This window comes from Scleropages formosus, chromosome 2 (assembly GCF_900964775.1).
Source record: "Scleropages formosus chromosome 2, fSclFor1.1, whole genome shotgun sequence".
Taxonomy (NCBI): Eukaryota; Metazoa; Chordata; class Actinopteri; order Osteoglossiformes; family Osteoglossidae; genus Scleropages; species Scleropages formosus.
Window position 1 is genome coordinate 42,390,421 of NC_041807.1, and position 26,100 is coordinate 42,416,520.

Here is a 26,100-nt window from a genome sequence, read left to right on the forward strand (position 1 = left end):
CAGGGTTCTCCCATGGGCTGATGTCATGAGAAGTATTTGTGTGTCTGACTATTGTATGTATAGGTGAAGAGGGCTCCTGCGGCTGATCGGTTCCAGGCTGAGAGAAGAATTTCTTCCACAGGATACATATTACAACAGAAAAATTAGAGTAAACAAGGATAAGGTACACTTTGCTTTCCTCTTTGTACAGATTGAAATTACTTGCATGTAGGCCTTTATATCTGATTTAAAGTGAATGGAAATGCCAAAACTATAATCCAGGCAGTTACAAAACATATTTTTACATTATTTTCGGTGGGATTACAGGTCCTTGAAAAGACTTCCTCCTTCCCTCCATTTCTTTGAACAGCACCCTGGACATTTTTGAGGAATTCTTGGATAATATTCTAAACCCTATCATAATTTTGCTTTGGCACTTTTAAGGTGGTCACGGAACCTTGAAAATTTGTACCAGCATTGAGTGAGTTGCAGTGGGCGTGGCCTCTGGGTATAAAATGACAGTTGTCCAAAAGGGGAATACAATTTACTGGGAACAACTAACATATCTCACCAAGAAGGTAAGTACTTGGCCGCAGGGTGTCAAAAGCCCATGCCACAAGAATGGGGAAATGGGAGCCGTTTTGTATGGATACATCGAGAGCCTTGAGAATGAGTCAGAAATGATTTTTATTTTAGAAAAATCAGTATTCTGGTTTAGCAAGTGGTGTCCTCTTGTTATTTATTGGTTTTTTCCCCTTTCTTAGGAAAACGTTAACATCCTTTTGTTTGTAATGAAGCTGCTTTGTGTCTTTAAGTCTATTGTGACTGATTCCAAGTACTAATTGTAATCAGTTCACTTCCAATCAGCAAAAACATTAAAACCACCTGCCTAATATGGTGTAGGTCCCCCTCATGCCACCAAAACAGCTCTGACTCATCCAGGTATGGACTTCACAAAACCTCTGAAGGGGTCCTGTGGTATCTGGCACCAAGACGTTAGCAGCAGATCCTTTAAGTGCCCTAAGTTGTGAGGTGGGGCCTCCATGGATCAGACTTGTTTTTCCAGCACATCCCACAGATGCTGGATCAGATTGAGATCTGGGGAATTTGGAGGTCACGTCAACACCTTAAAGTCTTTGTCATGTTCCTTAAACCCTTCCTGAACAATTTTTGCAGTGTGGCAGGGCCACTGCCAACAGGGAATACCGTTGCCGTGAAGGGATGTACATGATCTGCAACAATCTTTAGGTAGATATTACAGTCCTGTGCAAAAGTTTTAGGCACTTAGATGTTTCACAAATATTTGTTTGACAGTTAATGTCTTCTACATGAGTGTCAAGGGGAAAGAGCATATTTTAGATTTCCAAGCATTCCTTTTGCAAAAGGTTTCAGTATTACAGTAGGGGTTTTGCATATTGTTTAAAAAAAAAAAAGTACACACAGAGACATTACTGTCTGAAACCATTTATCCCAAGCGGGGTTGCAGTGAATCAGAGTCTAACCCAGCAATAAAGAGTGCAAGGCTGGAGGGGGAAGGGACACACCCGGGGAGGGGACGTCAGTCCATTGCAGGGCCCCCCCCCCAAACAGGACTCAAACCCCAGGCCCGCCAGAGAGCAGGACATGGCAAAACCCACCGTGCCAAGCTGTTAATGTTGATCGATGGTTACTAAGCTTTGCAGAAGCTTCATTAATTAAAAGCATTATTTTTGGAAGGATTCTCACTTTGCAGCTCCCCCCCCTCAGTGCTTAAAATTTTTGCACAGTACTGTATGTGTCAAAGTAACATCCACATGAATGCCAGGACCTAAGTTTTCCCAAGCAGAATATTGGCCAGAGCATCACACTGCCTCTGCTGGCTTGCCTACTAACCATATTGCATCCTGCTGCCGTTTCTTCCCCCGGTAAACGACACACACACACACACACACACACACACACACACACACACACACACACACACACACACACACACAATCTAAAAGAAATGTGATTCATCAGACCAGGCCACCTTCATCCATTGCTCCATGGTCCAGTTCTGACACTCACCTGCCCATTGTAGGAGCTTTCAGCAGTGGACGGGGTCAGCCTAGGCACTCTGCCCAGTTTGCGGCTACAGAATCCTATATGCAACAAGCTATGATGCAATGTGTGTTCCGACACCTTTCTATCACAGCCAGCGTTAAGGTTTTCGGCCATCGGTGCTACAGTAGCTCTTCTGTGGGATCGGACCAGACGGGCTAGCCTTCGTTCCCCACGCATATCAGTGAGCCTTGGGTGCCCGTGACTCTGCTGCCAGTTCACCAGTTGTCCTTCTTTGACCACTTTTGGTAGGTACTGACCACTGCATACCAGGAACACCTGCTGTTTTGGAGATGCTCTGACCCAATCATCTAGCTGTCTGGCCCTTGTCAAAGTCACTCAGATCCTTACACACACACACACACACACACACACACACACACACACTTTCAGAACCGCTCGTCCCTTACGGGGTCACGGGGAACCGGAGCCTACCCGGCAACACAGGGCATAAGGCCGGAGGGGGAAGGGGACGCACCCAGGACGGGACGCCAGTCCGTCACAAGGCACCCCAAGCGGGACTCAAACCCCAGACCCACCGGAGAGTAGGACTGCGGTCCAACCCACTGCGCCACCACACCCCCTCAGATCCTTACACTTATCCATTTTTCCTGCTTCCGGCACATCAAATTCAATAACCAACTGTTCACTTGCTGCCTAATATATTCCACCCCGTGACAGGTGCCACTGCAACAAGATAATCAATGTCATTCACTTCACCTGTCAGTGGTTTTAATGTTTTGGCTGATCGGTGTGTGCTATTAATGATGATTTTTATCCATCGTAATCAGTCAGGATGTGTGGTGATTGTTCAGTACCAGTGTTGTTCACAGATCATTTTCATAGTTTGTGTTGAGCATGTTTGGTGCCACATACACATTCATACATGTAATCTATGGCAGATACTGATGGTAATTACCCTAACTCATCTGTTCCTCAGCATGTATTAACCCAGGAGTAGAGGAGAAGCACCAAGGCAGCAGGAGACAGGAGACATAAAAGATCATCATGGCAGAACCAGGAGGTGAACAATCTTCAAGAACACCTCATGGCCTCCTGCCAGAGTTGGACTGTTCTGGGAACCTAACGACCCCTGACTCAGAGGTTTCAGCAGTCATGGACATGCGCATAAAAACTGAGCCTGTTGAGCAGGACATGTCTCACCCTGCTGATTGTACTGAAATACAGGGTTTCAGCACTGAACAGCTGGGCTCAGGGCTGCACCTGTGTGTTGACCAAATTAAACAGGAGTCTGTGCTTCTCAACATAAAGCAAGAGAGTGATGATGGAGAGCTGTGCAGCACCACAGAGATGATCTGCTTTCCCTCAGAGCAGTTAAACTCTGGTACATGTCTGTTAGCCAAACAATGTAGGTCACAGACAGGTGAAGTTATGGCAGAGCAGACATCTTTGTTACAGGAGCCCTCTGTTTCAAACACAGAAATGCACGGAGCTGCATTTTATCCCATAAAAGAGAAGCATGAGGTCATAGAGGGGTATCAGTTAAGCTTCTCTCCGTTAACTGAACAACATAAACAAGAGACAGATGCAGTGAAATCAGAGCAGAATTCTTTACCAAATGACCTTACACAGAAGAGTTTGGTTGAGCCAAATAGCAGTTCAGCTGCTGAAGGTGCTTTGGAACAATCTATGAGACCTGGCACCAGTGGCATAAATCACAGGACCAGTAAACAGCCATTTCATGATAGTATTACTACTGAAGCCCAGAATTCGAAGGAAAAATTTCAATGTATTCGGTATGGAAAGAGTTTTTCTCAAGTAAGTACCTTAAAACAGCACCGGCCTGTTCATTCTCGTGAAAAACCACATGCGTGTCATCTTTGTGGGAAGAGGTTTGGCGACAGACGTGCCTTAACAACCCACCAGCGTATTCATTCTAGTGAAAAACCATATAAATGCAGTGAATGTGGAAAGAGTTTTTCTGACAATGGCAACTTAAGAAGCCACCAGCTTTTACATTCTGGTGAGAAGTCATACAAATGTTGTCAATGTGAAAAGAGTTTTTTCTATCAAAGTGCCTTAAAAAAGCACCAGGTTGTTCATTCTAGTGAAAAACCGTTCACATGTGATAAATGTCCAAAGAGTTTTTCTCGTTCAGATGACTTAAAGCAGCACCAGGTTGTTCATTCTCGTGAAAAACTGTTTGTATGTAGTGAATGTTCAAAGAGTTTCTCCCGTGCAGGTGCCTTAAAAGCCCACCAGGTTGTTCATTCCCATGAAAAACCGTTCACATGTGATAAATGTCCAAAGAGTTTCTCCCTTGCAGGTAACTTAAAACAACACCAGGTTGTTCATTCTCATGAAAAACCATTTAGGTGTAATAAATGTCCAAAGAGTTTCTCTCGTGCAGAACACGTAAAAAAGCACCAGGTTGTTCATTCCCGTGAAAAACTGTTTGTATGCAGTGAATTTTCAAAGAGTTTCTCCTGTGAAAGTACCTTAAAACAGCACCAGGTTGTTCATTCTCAAGAAAAACCGTTAGGATGCGATAAATGTCCAAAGAGTTTCTCCTGTACAGGTAACTTAAAAAAGCACCAGGCTGTTCATTCTCTTGATAAACCATTCGCATGTGATGAATGTCCAAAGAGTTTCTCTAGTCCAGAATACTTAAAAAAGCACCAGGTTGTTCATTCTCAAGAAAAACCGTTTGGATGTGATAAATGTCCAAAGAGTTTCTCCCGTGTAGGTAACTTAAAACAGCACCAGGTTGTTCATTCTCATGAAAAACCATTTAGGTGTGATAAATGTCCAAAGAGTTTCTCCCGTGCAGAACACTTAAAAAAGCACCAGGTTGTTCATTCTTGTGAGAACCCACACGGAAAAGAATGATTTGTTAACTCAACAAGCATTACCCTTGAAAATAAATGGCTTCGACTTTTTAAGATTTACATTTACATTTATTCATTTAGCAGATGCTTTTCTCCAAAGCAACGTACGTCTCATAGAAAATATAATTTGTGCATTACAGTAAGTGATAGAGACATAGTTGCAGATATGATTCTTAAGTACATTTAGTTTCTTTCCACCATATGCACCAATTTTCATCACGAGTAGCTGTGTAAAATTAAGAATATCGATGATTTATGATCACCTTCCTACTAAAAATTTTTTTTGAGATGCACAATAATTTACGAACGTTACAGGAGTAGCTCCACAAAGGCTTATCCAGGCATGATCTTAAGGTTATGATGCATGAATTTATGAGATAATGGGTGAAGTGTGTCTGGAATAAATGAGTTTCCAGACCCTTTTTTTAAATGTGGACAGAGATTTAACAGCTCTGAGTGAGAGGGGAATGTCGTTCCACCACAACGGAGCCAGAACTGAGAACCTCCATGCTTTACTTTTCGTGCAGGGACCACCAAGTGAGCAGATGTGGAAGAGTGTGCTGAGAGAAAGATAGACTTGAGTCGATCATCACTCCAAGACTCTTAGCTGAGGAGGTAGGCAAAATGAGTGAGTTTTCCAGTTTGATTGAGAGATCATGACAGGCAGACAGGCCAGCTGGGAGGTGTAAGATTTCTGTTTTGGTGAGGTTGAGTTGAAGGTGGTGATCAGACATCCATGCAGAAATGTCTGACAGGCAGGCAGCAGTGCACACAGATATATCTGATACTCCAGGTGGAAATGAGAGGAAGAGCTGGGTATCATCAGCGTAGCAGTGGTATTTGAATCCATGGGAGGTGATGACAGGGCTGAGGGAGGAGGTGTACATCGAGAAGAGGAGAGGACTCAGTACTGAGCCCTGCGGGACACCAGTTGAGAGGGGCACAGGAGAAAAAAGGGAGCCCTGCCAGACCGATTGATAGGATCTGCCAGATGGATAGGACTTGAACCATCTGAGTGCCATTCCTTTGATCCCAGGCTAACTAAGAGAGGAGAGTAGAATTTGGTGGTTGACAGTGTCGAATGCTGCAGACAGGTCGTGGAGGATGAGGACTGAGGAGAGGGAGGCCGCCCTGGCCGATTGGAGAGCATCAGACACCGCCAGGAGTGCTGTCTCTGCGGAGTGACCAACTTTGAATTCAGAGTGATTTCCATCAAGGAGATGGTTCTGGGTGCAGAATTCAGATAGTTGATCGCAGGTCTACCGTTTTAGAGTTTTAGACAGAAAGGAGAGGAGGGATACTTGCTTGTAGCTTTGGACTGAGTTGGGATCTGGAAAGAGTTTCTTTACCAGAGGTGAAATGAGAGTAGTTTTGAAGGCAGATGGGAAGCAGCCAGAGGAGAGTGAGGAGTTGATTATCTTGCAGATGAAGGTGGAGAGTTGCAGGGAGATGGTCTGTAGGAGTGACAATGGAATCAGATCTATCAAGCAGGTTTTGGCTCTGTGTGATATCAGAAGATCAGAGATTTCAGTTTCCGAGAGTGGCTTGAATTTGGAGAGCATGACCTTGCAGAGAGGTCCAGCTCGATCAGGGCAGGGTAATGTGTTTTGTTGTGGAAGAAGGTTGTTTTAGTTGAGGGGAAGGTTTTTAGCTTCACTTAATATCACAGAGCAACACAAAATTTCAACTTAACACTGAACTCAGAAGAATACAAACAATGAAAGAACAGCTGTGAGTTATGTCCGCATTCAGTTGCCTTTAAATAAACCCGACACACTGTTTTAAGTGTCGTGCATGGCAAACCACGTGCTGTCCGGTGTAATTGTGCAAAAACACTTCAAGTATAAAGTCAACATAGTCGTCTTTGCTCATCTGACCAAAATGCACATATCCACTACTAAAGACAATGAATCTCACAAAGCTTTCATGTGAAAGTGGCATTCCTCAGGAACAAAAACTCTATCTAATTCAGTCTCCACCATCTGGCAAGGTCTGTGAGTGCAACCATGTCCACTAATTGTGTGATACTGCACTAGAATAGCTAACAATTAACTGTGAGCACCAACAAAGCTTTGTATTTCCATATAGCAGCAGTCCTTTGAATTTTTTAAATTTCCTTATTGGTTATGTTGTTCTTATGCTTTTGACCAACACTAAGAACTCCCTCCCTTCTCGCTGGAGATGCTCGTAGAGTTAGAGCGGGACATGGGTTCACCCTGGGGACTGTTTTAAGGACTGCTCCCCACTGGAATTTTCTTAGAGAGTAATGTAGTATTCCATGCCACTCAAGAAACCCCTTAGGAGTAGGAGTGATGTACTGAACCTTAAATAGTTGTGATTTGCATATGCAATGTTGGATGATGTAAATAGTTGTTCAACCATGAAAGGACACTTGTCTATACTGTAGTGGAATTCCTTGTACTACTCATTTTGAGACAAGTGTTTAGAGTGCTGGATGTAGGGGAGCGCTATGGCTTCTCACCCTGTGGAAACTTGTTGGTATAGTATGTCATACTGGGATGTTTGATGTTTTATGAATGTTTCATTACTTTTTTACTCATATGTGATTAAGTGTTGCCAACTGAATAAGCATTATCAATAATGGCATAATGGTTTTTATTGTTTATTTATCAAATACAGATTTTAAATGGCGGAAATGATGAATTGAAAAATGTTCTCTGACAAAGTGTTCTCAGCCTGAAGAAGAAAAACCGGAAAAAGAAGTTAAAAAAAAAAAAAAAACTGGTTGTCAACCTGCTGAACTTGTTTTTGCTCTAGTATATCATATTGGGATGTTGCTTGATGTTTTATAAATGTTTCATTTCATATAAATGCTTAAATTTACATTTATTAATTTAGCAGACACTTTTCTCCAAAGCAGTATACATCTTAAAGAAAATAGTGTGTTTATTACTCATTTACCTGACACTTTCCTCCAAAGCAACGTATAATGTTAAAATTATTTACCCATTTATACAGCTGGCTAATTTTTACTGGAGTAATTCACGGTAAGTACCTTGTTTAAGGGTCCTACAGCTAGAGATGAGGCTTGAACCTGCAACACTGGGGTCTAAAGGCACTCGGTCTAACCGCCACCCTACCAGCTGCACTCGTATATGATTGTGTTACTAATTGATTAAGTGTTACCAAAATTCTACATTAATACAACCCAGTGTGAATGAACTAAATGCAGTTGCCAATCTCAAGTTAAACTGTGCAGTTGAAACAACTTACCTTTAGTATTGGGAGAAGTTTGACTGAACCTCGTTGATTTGTGCATTAGTAAGAAATTTTTTTTTTTTTTTTCTTTATTTTACCTAAAACTAATTACAGGGGTTTTGCATTTTCTCCTCAAATATATTCTATTTTGCTATATATTTCTAATACATTTTTATATTTCTATGTTATCCGCATTTTTAGATCGTTCTATTTTTATTTTACCACTATATCTTTGTCTTACTTTATTTATTTTACCCTATTTTTATCATTATATATCTTCGTATTTCTGTAGTATGTTTTTCTAATTTCTACTTTATTTGTATTACCTTATTTTTATTATCTCTACTGTTAGCATGTATTACGGACTGTCGGAAAAGCATTTCATTGCACGTCATACTAAGTATGCTGTCTATGTGACAAATAAAATTTGAATTTGAAATGGAGCATAGCGGAGGAGGGGTGCGGTGGCGCAGTGGGTTGGACCCTGGTCCTGCTTTCCGGTAGGTCTGGGGTTCGAGTCCTGCTTGGGGTGCCTTGCGATGGACTGGCGTCCTGTCCTGGGTGTGTCCCCTCCCCTTCTGGCCTTATGCCCTGTGTTGCCGGGTAGGCTCCGGTTCCCTGTGACCCCCTATGGGACAAGCGGTTCAGAAAATGTGTGTGTGGAGTATAGTGACCTTTTTTATGACAATTTTTCACTGTGGCAAGATTCTATGGATTTTTACCCTTCAGTGGTTGATTGGTGGAAGGGGGTTAACGTGAAGGCCAAGACCCTCACCATCAGCTATTGTATCCAACATGCCACTTTGGGCAGCATGGTGGCACAAGCAAGTAGCGCTGCTGTCTCACAGTGCTTGGGTGGTATGAGAGAATGTGGGTTTGATCCCTGCTCAGTCTGTGTGGAGTTTGCATGTTCTCCCCGTGTGTGTGTGTTTCCTCCCACAGTCCAACAGACATGCTTTTCAGGTTCCCTCATAGTGTGTGAGTGACACAGAGAGAGTGTGTTCCACTGATGTATGGATGAGTGACCCATTGTAAGTAGTGTGTCTAGCAGTGTAAGTCACTGTGGTGAATAAGGTGTGTGGACTAGTAACACTATATAGTATCCATTGTAAGTTGCTTTGGTGAAAAGTGCCTACTAAGTGAATAAATGCAAATGATACCAGCTCACTTGAGGAGGAACTCCAGAGGGTATATTCTTGCCACAATAATGGAAGGACCTTCGATTGTCATAAGGCTGTGGAGATAAAGGCTATTTTGAGGCGGCTGCATGAGTAGCAGGCCAGAGCCTTTCTGTTTGGTGCCAGAGTTAAGGAGGTAGAAGAGAATGAGAAGTGTACCTCCTACTTTTTTTAACAAGGTGAAGGACTTGAAAGGCAAGAGAGGGTTTACCTCTCTGCGGAACCAGCAAGGTGAGTCCTTCACCGATCCTGCCCAGATGTTGGAGGTCGCATCCTGTTTTTATGGAAATCTTTTTAAACTCAAGGAAACAGACCCGGTAATAGAAAGGAGCTTTTTGGAGAATTTGATGTCGTGGGTTCCCAAGGACGTCCTTGGTGTCTTAGAGAGCCCTGTCACTTTGTTCAAGCTGTTGGAGATGCTTGGCAAGATGGATCGGCTCAAGGTTCCTGGCCTCAATGGTTTACTGGCGGAATTTTATTCCATGTTTTGGGACATCCTTGGGCCAACTTTATTGTGTGTTTTCGAGGAGGTGCTGGGCAGGGACATGCTTACTAAGAGTATGAGGACAGAGGTGCTCTCCTTGTTGTACAAGAAAGGCGATAAAGCTGATCTTACCAAATGCAGACCCCTCACAATGCTTTGTACTGACACAAAGATCATCGTGAAGGTCCTGACCGAGCGCCTGAAGAAGGTATTGGTCAACCTGGTTCACCGTGACCAGATGTGCGGTGTGCCTTGGCATTCTGTGCTCTGGAATTTGCATTTGGTCCAGGATGTGATCGCCTGGGCAGAGAACTGAAAGATCCCCCTTGCCCTGGTCAGTTTGGACCAGGAAAAGGTGTTTGACCGAGTGGATCATCACTTCCTGTTTAACACCCTGAGCAGAGTAGGCTTTGGCCCTAATTTCCTGAGGTGGGTGAGTGTTATTTATACATGTCACGCCCCCGGGAGCAAGCCAAGCCACCGCACCTCCTGCAGATCAACCCAACCAGGTATGAAGGGAGCACCATAACCGCATGGGGTTGCAGAATCTTGCAAATGTCTCCCTATGTGGCTTTGTGAATTCAGTGGTCTACTCCCTGTACCTTATTCCGTTTCGTGTTTCTCACTCTCCGGGCTTCCAACCCCCAATTGCTCTCCCACTTACTGAGTTTTGCTTCACCCTGGAAAGACCCACTCCTGTCTACAACCTTCATTTATTGTCTTGTCCCTGCGAACACCCCAAAAAAACACGTACTCGCACTAGGGTCCAGTCCCTTAATTCCTGTCTCCCGCCCCCGTGACTGACAATAGAGAAATAGGTAGCCGAGTTACCATCAATGGCTCCCTCAGGGGGTGGGTGCCTCAGCTTAGTGGAGAGAGGGAGGGCTCTCCACTCTCCCTATTCCTCTATACTCTTTACATTGAGAAACTGGTGACCACCGTTCACACCCACCCAAGGATCGATAGTCTGCTCCTGCCGGGGGGTAGTGGTGGTGAGGTGGTGAAGCGGGCCCAGTACGTGGATGACACTATATTGTTCCTGCGCTCGGACCGGTTGCTTGGTCAGGAGCTTGGCCTGGTTCGAGCGTGCCTCTGGCGTGGCGCTGAGCTTTGGCAAGTCTCTTATCAAGTTCTTTGGCAGCTGGAAAAAACAGATAGGATGCATCGGTTGTTTTTCCCGATGCGATGGTCCTTTTAAGGTGTTGGGGTCAACTTCCTTTCGGAAGGTTCCGCCAGGGTAAACTGAGAATAACACTTGACTAGTTGACTAGCCAGATGGAAAATGGGTTTGTGGAGGACCAGGTCCCTCTCCTTGATAGGGAAAATGCTGGCGCTCAAGGTGGACATTCATGGGAAGAGGGAGGTCATGTACCTTCTGAAGGGAGAGGGAGGGAAGGAAAGATGTGCCCGGCATTCCTCTTAAACTGGATTGTTTAAGTTATATAACTGACTGGCAGCTCCGATCGAGCATCCCCACCAGTACTTTGTGCATCTTTGGTTGGCCCTTCCAATGCAAAAGTTGGTGAAGTCCTGCTCCAACACCGGACCAAAGGCCGAGACACAACCCACTTATTACAACTATGCTGTAAAGTGGAGTAAGAGCACAGCGACCGGGGTGGAGGCAGAGACACTCTTTAAGCACAGGGCCTTGTATAAGTATTGTATAAGGCTGTGGTCGAGAGGAGAGGAACTCGAGTTCTTCTGGGGCTCAAGGAGGGCATGTGGGCCAGGATTCAGTCAAAGGAACTTGACCACCATCTGCAAGATTTGAACTGGCATTGTCTACAAAGTAAGCTGCAGGTCAAAGTAGTCCTTTATAGGCAAAAATTTACCAGCCACCCACTCTGCCCACGACTCCAGTTTGGCAAGAGTGAAACTCTCGCCCATGCCTTTTGGGACTGCGGACAGGTGCAGGAGGTCTGACGTTTGGTGACTCGCCTGTGTAGGAAAATCGATCCGCAGATGGTTTTGACGTATGACAAAGTCTTGAGGGGATGGAACCCTGGCACTGGTGACCAGCGTAGCCAAGCAAATGCTTTGGAACGCAAGACCCAGCTGGTCCAGACAGGGGAAGACTTGGGTGTCCAGGGTATGTATCATAAAATCTGAGCCAACCTAACGTTTAGGATGGAGAAAGATGTCACGCAATGAAGTTACTTAGAAGTCAAAGAGAGGTGGAAGGGCCTCTTTTGGCCATAACCCCACAGGTTTGTGGCAGATCCCCCATCCTTGGGTGAGTAACACATGTCTTTTCACACTTCCAAAATACCGCAACCCCTATTTTTGGTCAATGCAAGTGTTGTGTTTTGTGGTGTGTTATGTGTCTTATGTGAGGTGTAGGGTTTTTAATCTTTTTAACACATTTTATTTAATTCTTGCACATTTTTATAATTTACACCACTTTATTGCACTTTCAAGTAGTCACTTGTAAATGACTACGTGTGATGTGTTTGCATTCATTTTATTTATTGTCACTTTATTTATCTTATATTCAATTTAGTAGTGTAGTTTAGGTTAGGAAGGATGGAGCGAAGAACTGAAGACTCACGGACAGCGTTCATTAAGAACACCCACACAGCACACTAACCCCAGAGCGCTACACAGTATCTGGTGAAAAGGGTCTAAATGATTAAATGCAATTGTTTTACGTCGTGGTGAAATTATCATGGCTTGATGTTTATCATCACGTCTGTTTCACGGGCTGGGATTTACGTATAATTTTTCTCATTGAAAATACGGATTAATTTCATTAATCGCGGGGTTGCTGAACATTGAACATGATTGATTTGTGTTTCGCTTCTGGTGCCGCGCCGTTCGACACGGGTTTGAAATCAACTTATTCTTGGTGGAGATCCGTCGCATGTTCTTCTCTGTTCACTTGGGTGGGTCTCGGCTAAACGCTTTAATAACTGTTACGCACTGCATCGTAAGTGTCCCTTAAATTAATGACAACAACAATAACACGGGACGGGTTGCGTGTTGCGTTAAACTGGAGGCGCGCAGGGGGAACCACGGGACATTAATGCGCTCTCTCTCTCCTATAGGCTATTTCCGTGGAGACGAGCGGAACCCTGCGCGCGACCTGCAAGCACGAGCGCTGGGCGCGCGCTCTCTCTCCGCGTCTGTGGCCGCGCGTCGTCTGTCCGCGATGGAGGAGACGCTGAGCGTTCTGGACATCGTCTCCAAGTTCGAGAGCCTCAGGTGGGTGCTCGCGCATCATGGGGTCGAATCCCGGCGGGCGGGCGGGCGGGCGGGCGGGCGGGGGGGTTAGTTCAATTACTCTGTATTATATAAATTAGTAGGTGCTAAAGTATCACAGCTGGTCACACGCACATGATACACAGTGTTGTGCCATCAACTCTGTAACTCTGATGGGATTCACTCCATCACGAGTGAATCAATGTCATTACATTTATTTATCTAGCAGACACTTTTCTCCAAAGCGACTTCCAATGAACTCTGTGTAGTGCTATCAGCCCACACACCTTATTCACCGCGGTGACTTACACTGCTAGATACACTACTTTCTACAATGGGTCACTCATCCATACATCAGTGGAACACACACACACTCTCTCTCTCTGTCGCTCACACACATGATTATAAACGTCATGTAATGTTGGTTCCCATGGTGAACATTCAGCAGTGAACACTTAGATGGCGCACGGTTGGGGGTGGGGGTCTGTGAAATGCTGCCTGATTCTCACAACTGGAAAGGTGAAGTAAAACTGCAGGCCGCTCAGAGGGAAACTGCCGTCTCTCGAACCTGGCTCACTTCCGACAGAGCCTTCGGGGAAGCGATCCCTGCGTCGAACCTTGGACCTCAAGGACCACGTTTACTGTGCTGCAGGTATCCGGACTCACCTGCCGGACACCTCCTGTCGGCCTGCACCCGACAGTCACTGGAGCAGGGTGCACAGCGGTTAGGGGTGTCACCGTCTAGTCTGAAGCTTCCAGGTTCAGATCGCCAGTCCTGCTGTAAGGCTCTTGATCACGTATTAGCCCTGAACTAATACAGTAAAAATGACTCTGTTGTATGAATGGGTGAATCACTGTAAGCGTCACTGGGTGTCATCTTAGACAAGGACAATTAAATAATGGTTGAAAATAACGGTTGCGCTGTGTCTTCAATTTATGAATACAACCGAAATTGGAACTCTCGATGAAAAGTTTTTTTCTTAAATCCAACCACTACATTACAGTCAGCAAAAGCTTGATAATATCGATGTCCCTTCATTTATTCACAGGATGGTTTCTGTGAAAGCTTCTTCCAAAGCTGTACTAAAAATACCTTTTTTTTAAATAATAAAAAGACTTTTGTTGTAACATTTTTATTAACTTTGAACTACGCTGAAATTAAAATTAAACTCGAAATTCTGTTGTCTCCACAACCTCCCATTCAGTACTGAATGTTTGTATAAATATGAGCAACATTCCTCATCCTCTTATTGATCATGGACACATTGGAACAGCAGACATGAGCTTTAAACACCGGACGTGAGTTGAATTAACCTGGTCTTATCTACCTGCTCTGGGTGTTCTTTACTGCCAAATAACAAGTTGACTGGAAAATGCAGGTTGTCCACAGAAAACGTGTTCTTGAAGACAGGCAAGTGAAAAAAAAAACAATTAAAAATACATAAATCTGTTCATGTCATCAAAAATCTTTATCTGGTGTTTGTAACAGAAGTTTCTAGTGTACACTGAGCCACGTGGGGACAGAGACCGTATGCGCTCTTCTCTCGATCCAGCCCAGATGTGCAGAAGAGACCCAGAGGGCCCGTGGAAGGCAGTGCTGCTCGGGTTCGAGAAAGCCAACCAGCGAGGTACAGAGAGCTAACCGACTCTGGACCTGTAGGGGGTGCCAGCTGCCAGTGGAGAGGGTTGCAGACCTTTAGGAGTCGGGCGTCCAACAGTCGGCTGACCCAGCGAATCACCCCCCCAACCCAAGATCAAGAGCAGGAGGAGGATGAGAAGAAGAAACAGGTGAATCGACATCTGCAGGGGTTTCAGCACAACACAGCGGTGATGTGAGTGGCCAAAGTGGAGCAACCCTCAGTGGTTCACAACAATACCAATGAATCAATCAGGTCATTATAGTTGTGGTGGTCCAGAGTCTGGACATTGCAGTCTCGCTCTCTTGTAAACACACAAACACACAGAATTGCTGCAGGGTCTATGGGCTTTCATTTTGTGCCAGAACTGAATTCATTATTATTTAAAGTCGTTGTTCAGATGGAAAAAGCACATCTTCTGGCTTTGAGGGCAGGTCCAATTTGCTTTTCGGGAGTGTTTACCTGTAAACGCTGTAGAAGGTTGTGACAATTTTCTAAGTTATTACCTGATGAGATTCTGCAGTCAGACTGCCCCCCCCCATTGAGTTAAAGTACATTACTGTGCAGTACCGTCCGAACCACTCGCCCCACGGGGAACCGGAGCCTAACCCGGCACACAGGGCGTAAGGCTGGAGAGGGAGGGGACACACCCAGAACAGGACGCCAGTCCACCGCAAGGCACCCCAAGCGGGACTCGAACCCCAGACCCACCGAAGAGCAGGACCCGGACCAACCCACTGCACCACCGCACCCCCTTGCTGCCTAGTACTGACAGTGTAAAATCGGAAATCTTAAATTTTGCTCTTTTATTTGCTATATATATTTTGCAATACAAAATGATAATCTCGACTTTAGTCTGGTATTCTGTACTTAGATATGAAATTGCCATGAGTTACTGATATGCTAAATATGCGTCAATACTCACTGTACTAATTTTATACTAGAAGTGACATTACTGACAAGTGACAAATAAGTCAAAACTTGCACTCGTGCTGCGTGAGGAAGCAACACCAGGAGCGATGAGTGAAAATCACAAAGACGCTGGATATATAAGGTCATCAGAAGCGACTTGCATGCAAAATTTTGGCTCGCCTGCTCAAAATAAAAATGACGCCTAGGTTTTTTGGCAAAGAGAACATAGTCTGCAGTGCTCCCCTACCCTAAGAACAATGCAGCAAAGGTGACCACACGTGCGTCGTCATCACGTCCACGTCATCACGTCCGTTCGAGGGGCAGCTATTGGAGCCACGACAGCAACGAGACGGATGACTTTGCCGCAGTCCCTGTCGTCCCTGGGGCTCTGAGAAGCCAAACCATCGGCTTGCAGCTGAGACGGAAAACATGCATAAACGTGGATGCGGCAGTGTGCGAAGAGCATTGTGACCACACTTTCATTTCACAGCCCAAGGGGCGTTGCAGCTAACCCAAGGTAATCCCATCCTTATCCACACAGAGTGCAACACATCGCAAGTGTTTTACAAGTGCTGTTTTCCATCGCAGCATCACTCTGATAGTGTCTTCACGTCTTCACGAACTGCTGGAACGGCAAAGCACGCACTGACAAGCAATAGACAAAGGGACTTGGACTCGTTTTTCTCTCAGCAGCAGTTGTACCGACTGCTGGAAACACTTGAAGAAGAAAATACACGTTGCTCAATGGACCCAGACCCCCTGACTTTTTCTCACACCGGCTCTTATGTTAAAGCAGTGAAAAGTAGATGTTTAATTACTTTGATTGTTTTCTGTAACCCGCACAGCTGTCAGGTGCGTGTAGTTCTGCAACCGCACTAGAGTCCGACAGCAGGGCCCCTTCTGGGACTTGACCCTGTGTGTTGTGATGCTCCGTCCTGTCGTGACCCCCCCCTTGCTTCACTACCAGGAGACAAACAACGAGAAGCTCCACAAGATCGTCTGCGAGCTCCTGGAGACGGAGAAGGGCTACGTCAGACGGCTGCACCTACTGGACCAGGTAGGACTGAGTAGAGAGCCGCCCCGGGGGCTAGAACTCTCACGCTGCTGCGGCAGCTTTTCTTCACAACAGAGCCACTCAGTCCCGGTTGCTATGGGGGGTCAAAACCCTCAGCCTGCAGCCTTGGGAGCTTTTTCAGCCCAGCCTTGCACCTGAAGCCTTCAAATCCCTTCTCCCACTGTTGAGCAAGGCACGTACCTTGAACTGATATTGTACAGATTAACACTGTTGGTTACTGTGGGGAATAGTGTCAGATTATTATTATTATTATTATTATTATTATTATTATTATTATAAGAATAATAATAACGGAGCTCTCTCACTGAGTGCTGTGTACCACTGTAACATGAGGACTACCAACCCCTGTAGCTCTTCTGAATGTAAAGCATCCAATGGCCTGTGGGGGTGCTGTTGTGCATAACTGAATCAGAGAGTAGCACTGTAAACTGTTGCTGTGAGGATTCCTTAGATGTGTGTGAGGGGGGATGGGAATAACACTGAGAATAAGTGATTTTGTGAAAATGTTTTGTGTTTGACACTCCCTCACCCACATGCTTCCTTTCCATCTTGCTCAGGGCTTCTTCTCGGCGCTGCTGGCCGAGGCCCGAGCAGCGGGATCCTTCCCTGAGGAGGTGGTCCGCCACATCTTCTCCAACATTTCCTCTATCCATCAGTTCCATAGCGGCTTCCTCCTACCAGAGCTGCAAAGACGCATATCGGACTGGTGAGACAAGCCCGCTCCCCGACCTCCTCTGTCATCTCGTGCACATGCACAGGTGTGGTACAACCTTGATGGACCCGAGCTTTGATTTATTCACGACTTCTCAGGAACCAGAACCCTCGCATCGGTGACGTGCTCCAGAAGGTGGCGCCCTTCCTGAAGATGTACGGAGAGTACATCAAGGGCTTCGACCGGGCCATGGAGCTCATCAACACTTGGATGGAGAAGAGCCCCCGCTTCGAGAAGGTCATACTGGACATCCAGGTGAGATGAAAAGGATTTTATGGGCCGTGCGGAATTGCTACCGTAAGGAGTCCTAGTTCCACCATGAACACTGACGCTTGGTGTGTAACATGCGGTTCACGTACAGTCAAACCCAGGTTAGCTGCACAATGAAAAAACTTTTTTGTATTTATACTGGCACTTTGTGTTGCAGACTGTGGAGTTAGTTTTTTAAAAGATGCAAAGGTTTTCAGTTTGGTTAATTTATTTTTAAGTGTATTATCTCAAACTTCTGTCTTTAGCAGAACAAACACAAAGTGCATTTACACTCAAACAGTATAGTGGGACCTCCTTAATTCAGCTCACTTTCTCATTGTTCACAGCTTGTGCTGATGTGAGTGGTTACAAACAAGTCAGTTTATAAACAGACTTCAGGTCCCTGTGGAGTCTGAGTTAAACAGCCAGTGAGCTTGATTCTGTACTCTAGCAATGACTGCACTAGGTTCCAGTACATCAGTATATATCATTTTATTATAATGAACTAGCTCCACTTCTGTCACTTTGGGAGAATTTATTTGAAACACTTGTTTGTTCTCTAATAAACATTAGTCCCTCTAAATGGTAAATTTTGTTGGAAAAGAGTGTCTGAGAAATAAATAAATTCTTGTAACCCCATGAGGTTAATACTGGTTAATATTAATATATATGAGTTTACTTCAAAGCAGAACAACTGTGTGGTATGAAGGCAAAGCCCACAGCTCACGCTTTCTCTTTCTCTCTCTCTGAGTTTCTATGTCTGATCCCTCTGTCGCTCACAGCTACTGAATCCCTCCCAGAGTTAAAGAATAAATGTGAAATAACTCTAAATGTCTGTGCGTCTGTAGAAGCAGGAGGTGAGTGGGAACCTATCCCTGCAGCACCACATGCTGGAGCCCGTCCAGAGGATTCCTCGCTATGAGATGCTGCTGAAGGACTACTTGAAGAAACTGCCCAAAGACTCCCCCGACTGGGGCGACGCACACAGTGAGTGTTTACGCATGACACGGTGGGGATATTGTGACCTTGTTTACACATGACAGTGTGTCAACATGCAGCTGTCCTGCAGGCTTGGTGGACATGACCTCTATAAAAGGCAGAAATCGAATATCACTCTAGGATCTGTAAGAGGTTTTAGTCGTGAAAAGACACTGTTTTAGACTTCCCGAAAATCAAGGGGTTTCCCAAAATGTGCCGTCCATCCATCCATCCATGTAATCCTGAGACAAAGGAGTTGGTTAACAACAAAGGTTTGAGATTTGAGATTTCAGAAGGGAGCGTCTGCCATTGTACCCTTGAGAAAGGTACTTAACCTGAATTGCCTCATACGCTGGCTCCTCAACTTATGAACACAAGTGGGAAGTCTGTCCACCATGCAGAGGTGTTCCAGCCCTGTACAGCTGCACTGTGTAACGTACAGCTGCCTCGCCTTGTCTTCCAGAAGCCCTGGAGATCATCTTCGAAGCAGCCCAGCACTCAAATGCAGCCATCGCCGATATGGTAAAAATCATGTGCCTTCCTTATCCTGTAAGATTTACCTGGATTCCTCTTTGGTTGCAGTGCAGTTTAAGATACAACCTTCACTGTCTGTCAGTTGCCACTGTGCAACATGAAGGTCAGATGTTCAAGAGTTTTTTTTTTTTTTTTTCTCCTCCTCTGCTCCTGACTGGCCCTTCATCATCATAACGTACATCGCTGATGATTCTGTTCCTTCTATTTGTTGAAGTATTTGTTCATTTATTTGTTTGCTTCTTCTCCTATTATTTTAGTTGTATTTATTAGTTAATTACTAACGGTGGCACAGCAAGTAGCACTGCTGTCTCACAGCGCCTGGATGGTGCGAGAGGCTGTGGGTTTCCTCCGGTTGCTCTGGTTTCCTCCCACAGTCCAAAGACATGCTGTTCAGGTTCCCCCATAGTGTGTCAGTGAGAGTGTGATCCACTGATGTATGGATGAGTGACCCATTGTACGTAGTGTATCTAGTCACTGCGGTGAATAAGGTGTGTGGGCTAGTAACACTACATAGTATCCGTTGTAAGCTGCTTTGGAGAAAAGCATCTGCTAAGTGAATAAATGTAAATATATATAATGTCTTGTTCAATTATGTGTAGATGGTTTGTCTCTTGCTTTGTCCGTAACCCTGTACTCTACGCTCTGCTAGAGTGTGTCTGCAGGATAAGGAGCTATATAAGAATAAACCACATTGCCCTCAACTTTCAAAAGACAAATGATTTTTTGATAACACACAACGGAGCGATGTTTTTTGTTTAAAATGGAATCTGGATGTGAAAATGAACACCCCAATGAATAGGAAGTTCATATAAAAATGAAGCTCTTGCCATGTCAGTAAACAGGAAGCTGAGCTGAAAATGAAGTTGTTGCTATATCAATAAAAGAAAGGGGATTTGAAAGTACAGTAAATAAGAAGTGTGAGTGATGTTTAAAACGTTGAGGAAATAAGTATATATAAACGGGGAGGGTGCTATGACAGATAGCCTGATGACCGCAGAAATTGTATTTCCGTGTCTCCAGGAGCGTTTGGAGAAGCTATGGGAGGTCTACGCCTTGCTGGGGATGGGAGAGGAGATGGTTGACCCGTCCAATCGGCTGCTGCGGGAGGGACCCGTGCTCAAGATCTCCTTCCGCAAAAACACCCCCAAAGAGGGCCACCTCTTCCTGGTGGGAGTCCTGGGAAGGACTGCACTGTTGTCTCGCACCTTGTCTCTCCTGTTCCTTACATTTATCAGTCACTTTTCACCAAAGTGATGTACATCTCATAGTAGCAACAGTGCATCAGCAACAGACGAAGAGCTTCAGACACACGCAAGACTACGGACACACAGCTTGTCTGTCTCACACCACCATGTTGTTGGTTCACATCCCTCCAGTAGCTCCTATAGGAGTGACGTTCAGATAACAGATATATAGATAATCATAACAGATGGTGTTGGGCTCATTTATGGAGCTGTCAGAAGACCAGGAGAGAAGTGGCTCTGAAAGAGATGGGTTTGAGACCCTTCTTCAATGTAGAAGGGATTTAGCTGCTGTGAGGTATAGCCCTGCAAGTAACCTTGGATTAATGTATCGGGTAACGATTAGTTAATAATCACAGTAGGTCACTTAAGAGGCATTTCTCCCCCGTGTTTCCCCTGGCAGTTCAGCAACATGCTGCTGTACTGTGTGCCCAGGTTCAGCCTGACGGGTGCTCGCTTTCTCATCAAGGCTCAGGTGGACATGGAGGAGATGCAGGTACCTGACGCGTTCAACTGTATCCGTTTGACTTGTGCATACCTTTCGCATCTTTGGCTTCCTCTTACACCCTCGCTGTCTGTGGTCACACACAGGTGAGGGAGATGAAGGATGCCGAGATTCCACATTCCTTTCTGGTCTGTGGGACATCCTGCACTCTGGAGTTTCGGGCCAGGTAAGACGACAAACTCACATTTCCTTGCGAGAGATCGTGTCGGGCAACAAGGGCAAGATACGCTTCCTCGCAGGTTCCTGTCCTAGTTCTGCTAGGATTTACAGCACTGGGCCTGGCTTTACTGATGCTGATCTGATCATTTAACTGATCTTTCTCACACTCTTCTTCAGGAGGGAATGAAATAATGGGATGTACATTTATTCATTTCGCAGACGCTTCCCCAAAGGGACGTACACCACAATAACAATGTCTGAACAATACAAAAGTGCATCACATCAATAGATGGAGAGATTTGGATTCACACATGATACCACGGTATAAACCAGTGTACATTACACATGTAACTACGTATAGAGATTGTCATTAAACAGCATGAACATCTATTGCAAGCACATAGAAGATCACGGGAGAAGTGAGTCCAATTTAACATTTATTCACGTAGCAGACGCTTTTGTCCAACACAACTTACAACAGATACTATGTAGCGTTACTGGCCCACACAGCTTATTCACCAAGGTGACTACATTGCTAGATAACACTACTTACAAGGGAAAACTCATACATGCACCAGTGAAACACACACACTCCGTGACACTCGCACACTGGGGGAACCTGAACAGCATGGCTTTGGACTGTGGGAGGAAACCAGAGCACCCAGAGTAAACCCACACAGACACAGGGAGAACATGCAAACTCCACACAGACTGAGCAGGGATCAAACCCACGTTCTTTTTGCACCACCCAGGCGCTGTGAGACAGCAGAGCTACTCGCTGTGTCACCGTGCCACCCACAATTAATTAGTTAATTAATTTCCCACAATATGATACGTCTCACAGTTTCTCTCACACGGCCACCTCCCACAAATGCAGATTCAGAACATCGGACCGAATGTTGCAGCCCAGACTTGGTGTTGCACTCGGGATACATGACACTGTAGACTGATCGATGATAAGTGGTACTAATAGTCTAGGACTAGACTGAATAACAGGGGAGCAGTGCACCTTATTTACTCGTGTAGCTGTTTTACCCAGATTAAATGGTGTTTTAATGTTTCATTTTGTACACAGGTCCCAGAGCGACATGGAGGCATGGACCAAGGTAGTGCAGCTGGCTGCTCTCTCTGTTTGTCTTCACATGCGTGTGACCAAACCTGTGCTCATCTTCTCTTGCTGAATCTCTGGACAAGGCCATTGAGGGCGCCATCGAGCAGAGCGAGAAGAAATCCGAAAGCTTCAAGGCTGCAGTCAGCAGCCCGAGTTCAGAAGAACAGAAGGTTGAGGTGAGTCTTTTAATTTATTAACAGCAAGGTGACCACCATGCACAGAAATGTCCAGAACACCACCGGGACCATGTAGACCTTCGACGTGCAGGTGACACGTTCACGCGTCTGATTGATTCCTTTAGAAAATGTTTGTCTAGAGGTGCAAAGTCACGTTTAGATCTGGACATTATGTGACGATTGCAGGATTACGCGCTTCAAGGGCGGTGAAGGCATTTAGCTGTGGGACTCGAACGTACAGCCGTAAAGTGAGAAGTGTGGAGATGGACCGTGGGAAGGATACTAAGTCTCTTTGTCCGGCAGGTTGTGGAGCAGCAGGAGCTGGGGAAGCGCGCCCCCCAGTGGATCCGCGACAGCCTCGTATCTATGTGCATGCGCTGCGGGGACAAGTTCAACGCCCTGATCCGCCGGCGGCACCACTGCCGCGCCTGTGGGCAGGTAGGACCATTCCACGAACTCTGCTGAAGGTGCCCCCCCAGTGCCTGAATTCGTAGCTGCACATTTTCACCCGATACAACTTGTTTAACTTGTAATTACGTGGGTGAGCAGATGGCCTAGCAGCTCGAACCCCTGCTTCTGGACTCAGAGGTTGCAAGCTTCAATCCTACCTTTTGTTTTAGCACCTCTGAGCAAGTAGCCACCCTGAGATGATATAGTCAAAATTACTCAGTGCTATAAAAGGGCGAAGGAGGCGTGGTGGCGCAGTGGCGCAGTGGGTTGGACCGGGTTCTGCTCTTCAGTGGGTCTGGGGTTCGAGTCCCGCTTGGGGTGCCTTGCGATGGACTGGCGTCCCGTCCCGGGTGTGTCCCCTCCCCCTCCGACCTTACGCCCTGTGTTGCTGGGTTGGCTCTGGTTCCCCGTGACCCCGTATGGGACAAGCGGTTCAGAAAGTGTGTGTGTAAAAGGGTGAAGCACTGTAAGCATTTTAATTCTGCTTTGGAAAAAAGAATACCTGGGTATCTACGAGCAAAATCAGCCATGAAGAATGTTTGATGTCTGTTTTAGTCAAATATGTGCTATGAGCTTAAATGATTATTTTCTCTTCCCCTTAGTTGCCAGTTTGCCAAGAAACCTGTTCATGTGTCTCTATTTTATTATTTTACTGTCATTATTTTGTGAGTCCAGACTTTGGTTTTTTCAGTCGCTACCTTGCTATTTTCCCCATCTCCGAATTGCTGTATGTTTGCTGCAGTTTCCATTGGGGCAGTTTCTCAGTTTTTATTCCTCTGTCACTAATCCTCATTTGCTCCGTGCTTTGCACAACTTTTCCGAGAGGAGCACTTTTTTTAAAAAAAAAAAAACTGAACTCAACTGGGAAACGACTGAGGAGAACAGGGACGATATCGGTCCCTTCAGGGACAGTTACATTCAATTCAATGTATTTTTATGGAGCTCTTCTCACGCGGTGACACAGAGCGCTTTAACACAGGCACAAGGCAAGAAAAACAAACACATCAGATAAAGAAACAAAGAAGACAGTTCACTATCGACTGTCGTAATAGCCTGACAGACAGTTACAGTATTTGTAGAGGTGCTGATCCCATTATTCAAAATAAACATGGGCCACATGAATTCACTTAGAATTTTGCCAGAATTTCTCACTGATTTCACTTCTTTTCCCCACAATTCCAGGTGGTGTGTTGGAGATGCTCGGACTTCAAGGCCGCGCTGCAGTATGACAGCGACAGGGTGAACCGCGTGTGCAGGGACTGCTACGCCATCCTGGTGGGGCAGCCGGACGGTCCGGCGGTCTCGGAAAGAAAGCGGGGCATCCTGGAGGTGCGTGAGGGCGGGGCTTTTCCACATGCGTGCGCTCACAGGTACTTGCCGCACCTCGACGGATCTCCGCTTGCTGTCTCCTCCCAGAAAGAGGCTGGTGAGGTATCCGAGAGGAGCCTGGTGTGCAGCTTCCTGACCATGATTGACAGGCAGGGGAAGACCAGGGGCTGGTTCGTCATCCCCAGGGACGAGCCACCGGTCCTCTACATGTACCAGGCGCCCCAGGTAAGTGGCGGGTCTCTTCCAGCCCGAGAGCTCCGCTCCTGCTGCGGACGGCTGATTGCGACGGCGCTCAGCTCTCGACCTGTTCTCTTTCAGGACGTAAGGGCACAGGTCACCATCCCCTTGCTGGGCTACCGTGTGAAGGAGCTGTCCCCAAGTGACAAGCGCACCTTCCAGCTGAGCCAGTCGAACCTGTTACTCACCTTCTTGGCGGAGTCCGAGGAGCTGCGGGACCGATGGGTGGAGGTGATCAGCAGGGTGGTGGACAGCGAGTACCCTGGGCAGCAGAGGGACTGACCTTCTACACAGGTCTTAATGAATATGTATTTGTAACAGTTTTTCTGATTATTAACTTTTTAACAATGTCCACTTGTGGTGTGGATGTGAAGGGTAACAATAATGTGATTTTCCTGGCAGACCTTCCAGAAATCATTGCTTTTATACACTTATTCCCCGTTAACCAGTCCTAATAATCAGTCCTAATTTTTTTCCTGAAAACTGACCGTATCTCAAAAAAATTGATCTTTTTTTTTGTGAAAAATTCCAGTTTGCTCCAAACCCATCCCAAGTTCATCTCAAAATCACTCTACATGATGCCTAATGTGAAAAGGGAAAGCAGTGTAACACTTTTTCAAAAAAGCTTTTTTGAATTGTACTTGTATCCGGAAAGTCTTTTTCGCGAACGCATGCATGATTGACATGGCAAACACGGGGTTGTATCTAAAAAGTATCCTCACCAGAGTTTTTTAAAATCCATATTTGAAATAGAGGTAAGAGCTATGAGTTTTATAATTTTATTATATATTTATCTTTATACTGTAGTTTTCTTATTCTACTCTAATTTATAAATAAATGCAGAAATTAAAGACGTTGTTATAATTTTATAGATGCTGTTTCTTAAGGTTTTAGTAGGTCTATAGGGTAATGGCAAACTATTTGCAGAAAATTTATACATGAAGGGTCTAATGTATATAAAATAAATTTTGAAAAGTTATTCCATAAGGTGGGGGGGGGGGCAGTGGGTTGGACCGCAGTCCTGCTCTCCGGTGGGTCTGGGGTTTGAGTCCCGCTTGGGGTGCCTTGCGACGGACTGGCGTCCCGTCCTGGGTGTGTGCCCTCCCCCTCCGGCCCCACGCCCTGCGCTGCTGGGTTAGGCTCCGGTTCCCCGTGACCCCGTATGGGATAGGCGGTTCAGAAAATGTGTGTGTGTGTGTGTGTGTGTGTGTGTGTGTGTGTGTGTGTATTCCATAAGGTAAAGTTACTGTGGTGGCAGGGTGAGTAGAGTGACTTGAGGAAGATGAAGGCTATTTGTCGCATTTAAATAAATGAATAATTAACTATTAAAGCACAGTGGGCACAAAACAGGATGCAAACACAATCTCGTAGGTGCACAACGGACAAGGCTAGTACATAGTTTCCGCAGCGTGCGGTGTGTCTCACTTAGTGTCACACACCGGGATCCAGTGTCTGGGTACATGAAATTCCAGATCAGTTAACAATAAGTGGCATGAATATTCACAGAATGGATCAGTGGAAAAAACACAGATATCAGGAGACTGAATAACGGGGATGTGTGAATATGTACATATACTATGATGATCTTTAGCTTTTTTGTAGTAAGCATACATTGCTTGATGATTCTTGTTTTCTATCAATTTTAAAATAAACATAAGCAGCATTTTTTGTTTTTCAAAGCCTTTTCTTTTTATTTCCTTAGTCATAATGAAATGCCAGAGCAGAGAAATTTAAGCTTCTCACAGAGGAACAGAGTTCTCAGTCTTTTTATTAGATCACATGTGATTAAAAGTAGGAACATAATTC

General features: G+C 45.4%; 2 protein-coding genes and 1 long non-coding RNA gene across 3 annotated transcripts; all 3 read left to right on the plus strand.

The window, feature by feature from the left end:
* Positions 1-3,939, plus strand: LOC108931179 (uncharacterized). The gene is made up of 3 exons (XR_001965886.2): positions 1-163; positions 424-557; positions 3,002-3,939. It is a non-coding gene; the product is annotated as an uncharacterized LOC108931179 (long non-coding RNA).
* A 3-nt stretch (positions 3,940-3,942) lies between these two features.
* On the plus strand, positions 3,943-4,915 carry LOC114909267 (zinc finger protein 257-like; the record flags this gene model as incomplete). Its single annotated transcript, XM_029247124.1, has 1 exon — positions 3,943-4,915. A coding segment is annotated over one exon (969 nt), but the record flags the coding sequence as incomplete, so codon positions are not given.
* Positions 4,916-12,672: 7,757 nt separating this feature from the next.
* Positions 12,673-25,013, plus strand: LOC108931176 (FYVE, RhoGEF and PH domain-containing protein 2-like). The gene is made up of 16 exons (XM_018746797.2): positions 12,673-12,992; positions 14,543-14,777; positions 16,506-16,595; positions 17,171-17,319; positions 17,424-17,580; positions 18,423-18,561; positions 19,016-19,074; positions 20,107-20,253; positions 20,731-20,823; positions 20,919-20,998; positions 22,067-22,097; positions 22,186-22,278; positions 22,582-22,716; positions 23,911-24,057; positions 24,145-24,282; positions 24,376-25,013. The coding sequence occupies exons 1-16, from the start codon at positions 12,814-12,816 to the stop codon at positions 24,574-24,576; spliced, it is 2,073 nt and encodes a 690-aa protein (XP_018602313.2). The 5' UTR covers positions 12,673-12,813; the 3' UTR covers positions 24,577-25,013.
* The last annotated feature ends 1,087 nt before the right edge of the window (positions 25,014-26,100 follow it).

Excerpts from the sequence above, each read along its gene's own strand:
- LOC108931176 (XM_018746797.2), top strand. The coding sequence starts at position 12,814 with ATGCGCTCTCTCTCTCCTATAGGCTATTTCCGTGGAGACGAGCGGAAC. Across the intron at positions 17,581-18,422 it reads AGGTCATACTGGACATCCAG|AAGCAGGAGGTGAGTGGGAA; the intron begins GTGAGATGAAAA and ends GTGCGTCTGTAG. Across the intron at positions 22,098-22,185 it reads ACATGGAGGCATGGACCAAG|GCCATTGAGGGCGCCATCGA; the intron begins GTAGTGCAGCTG and ends TCTCTGGACAAG.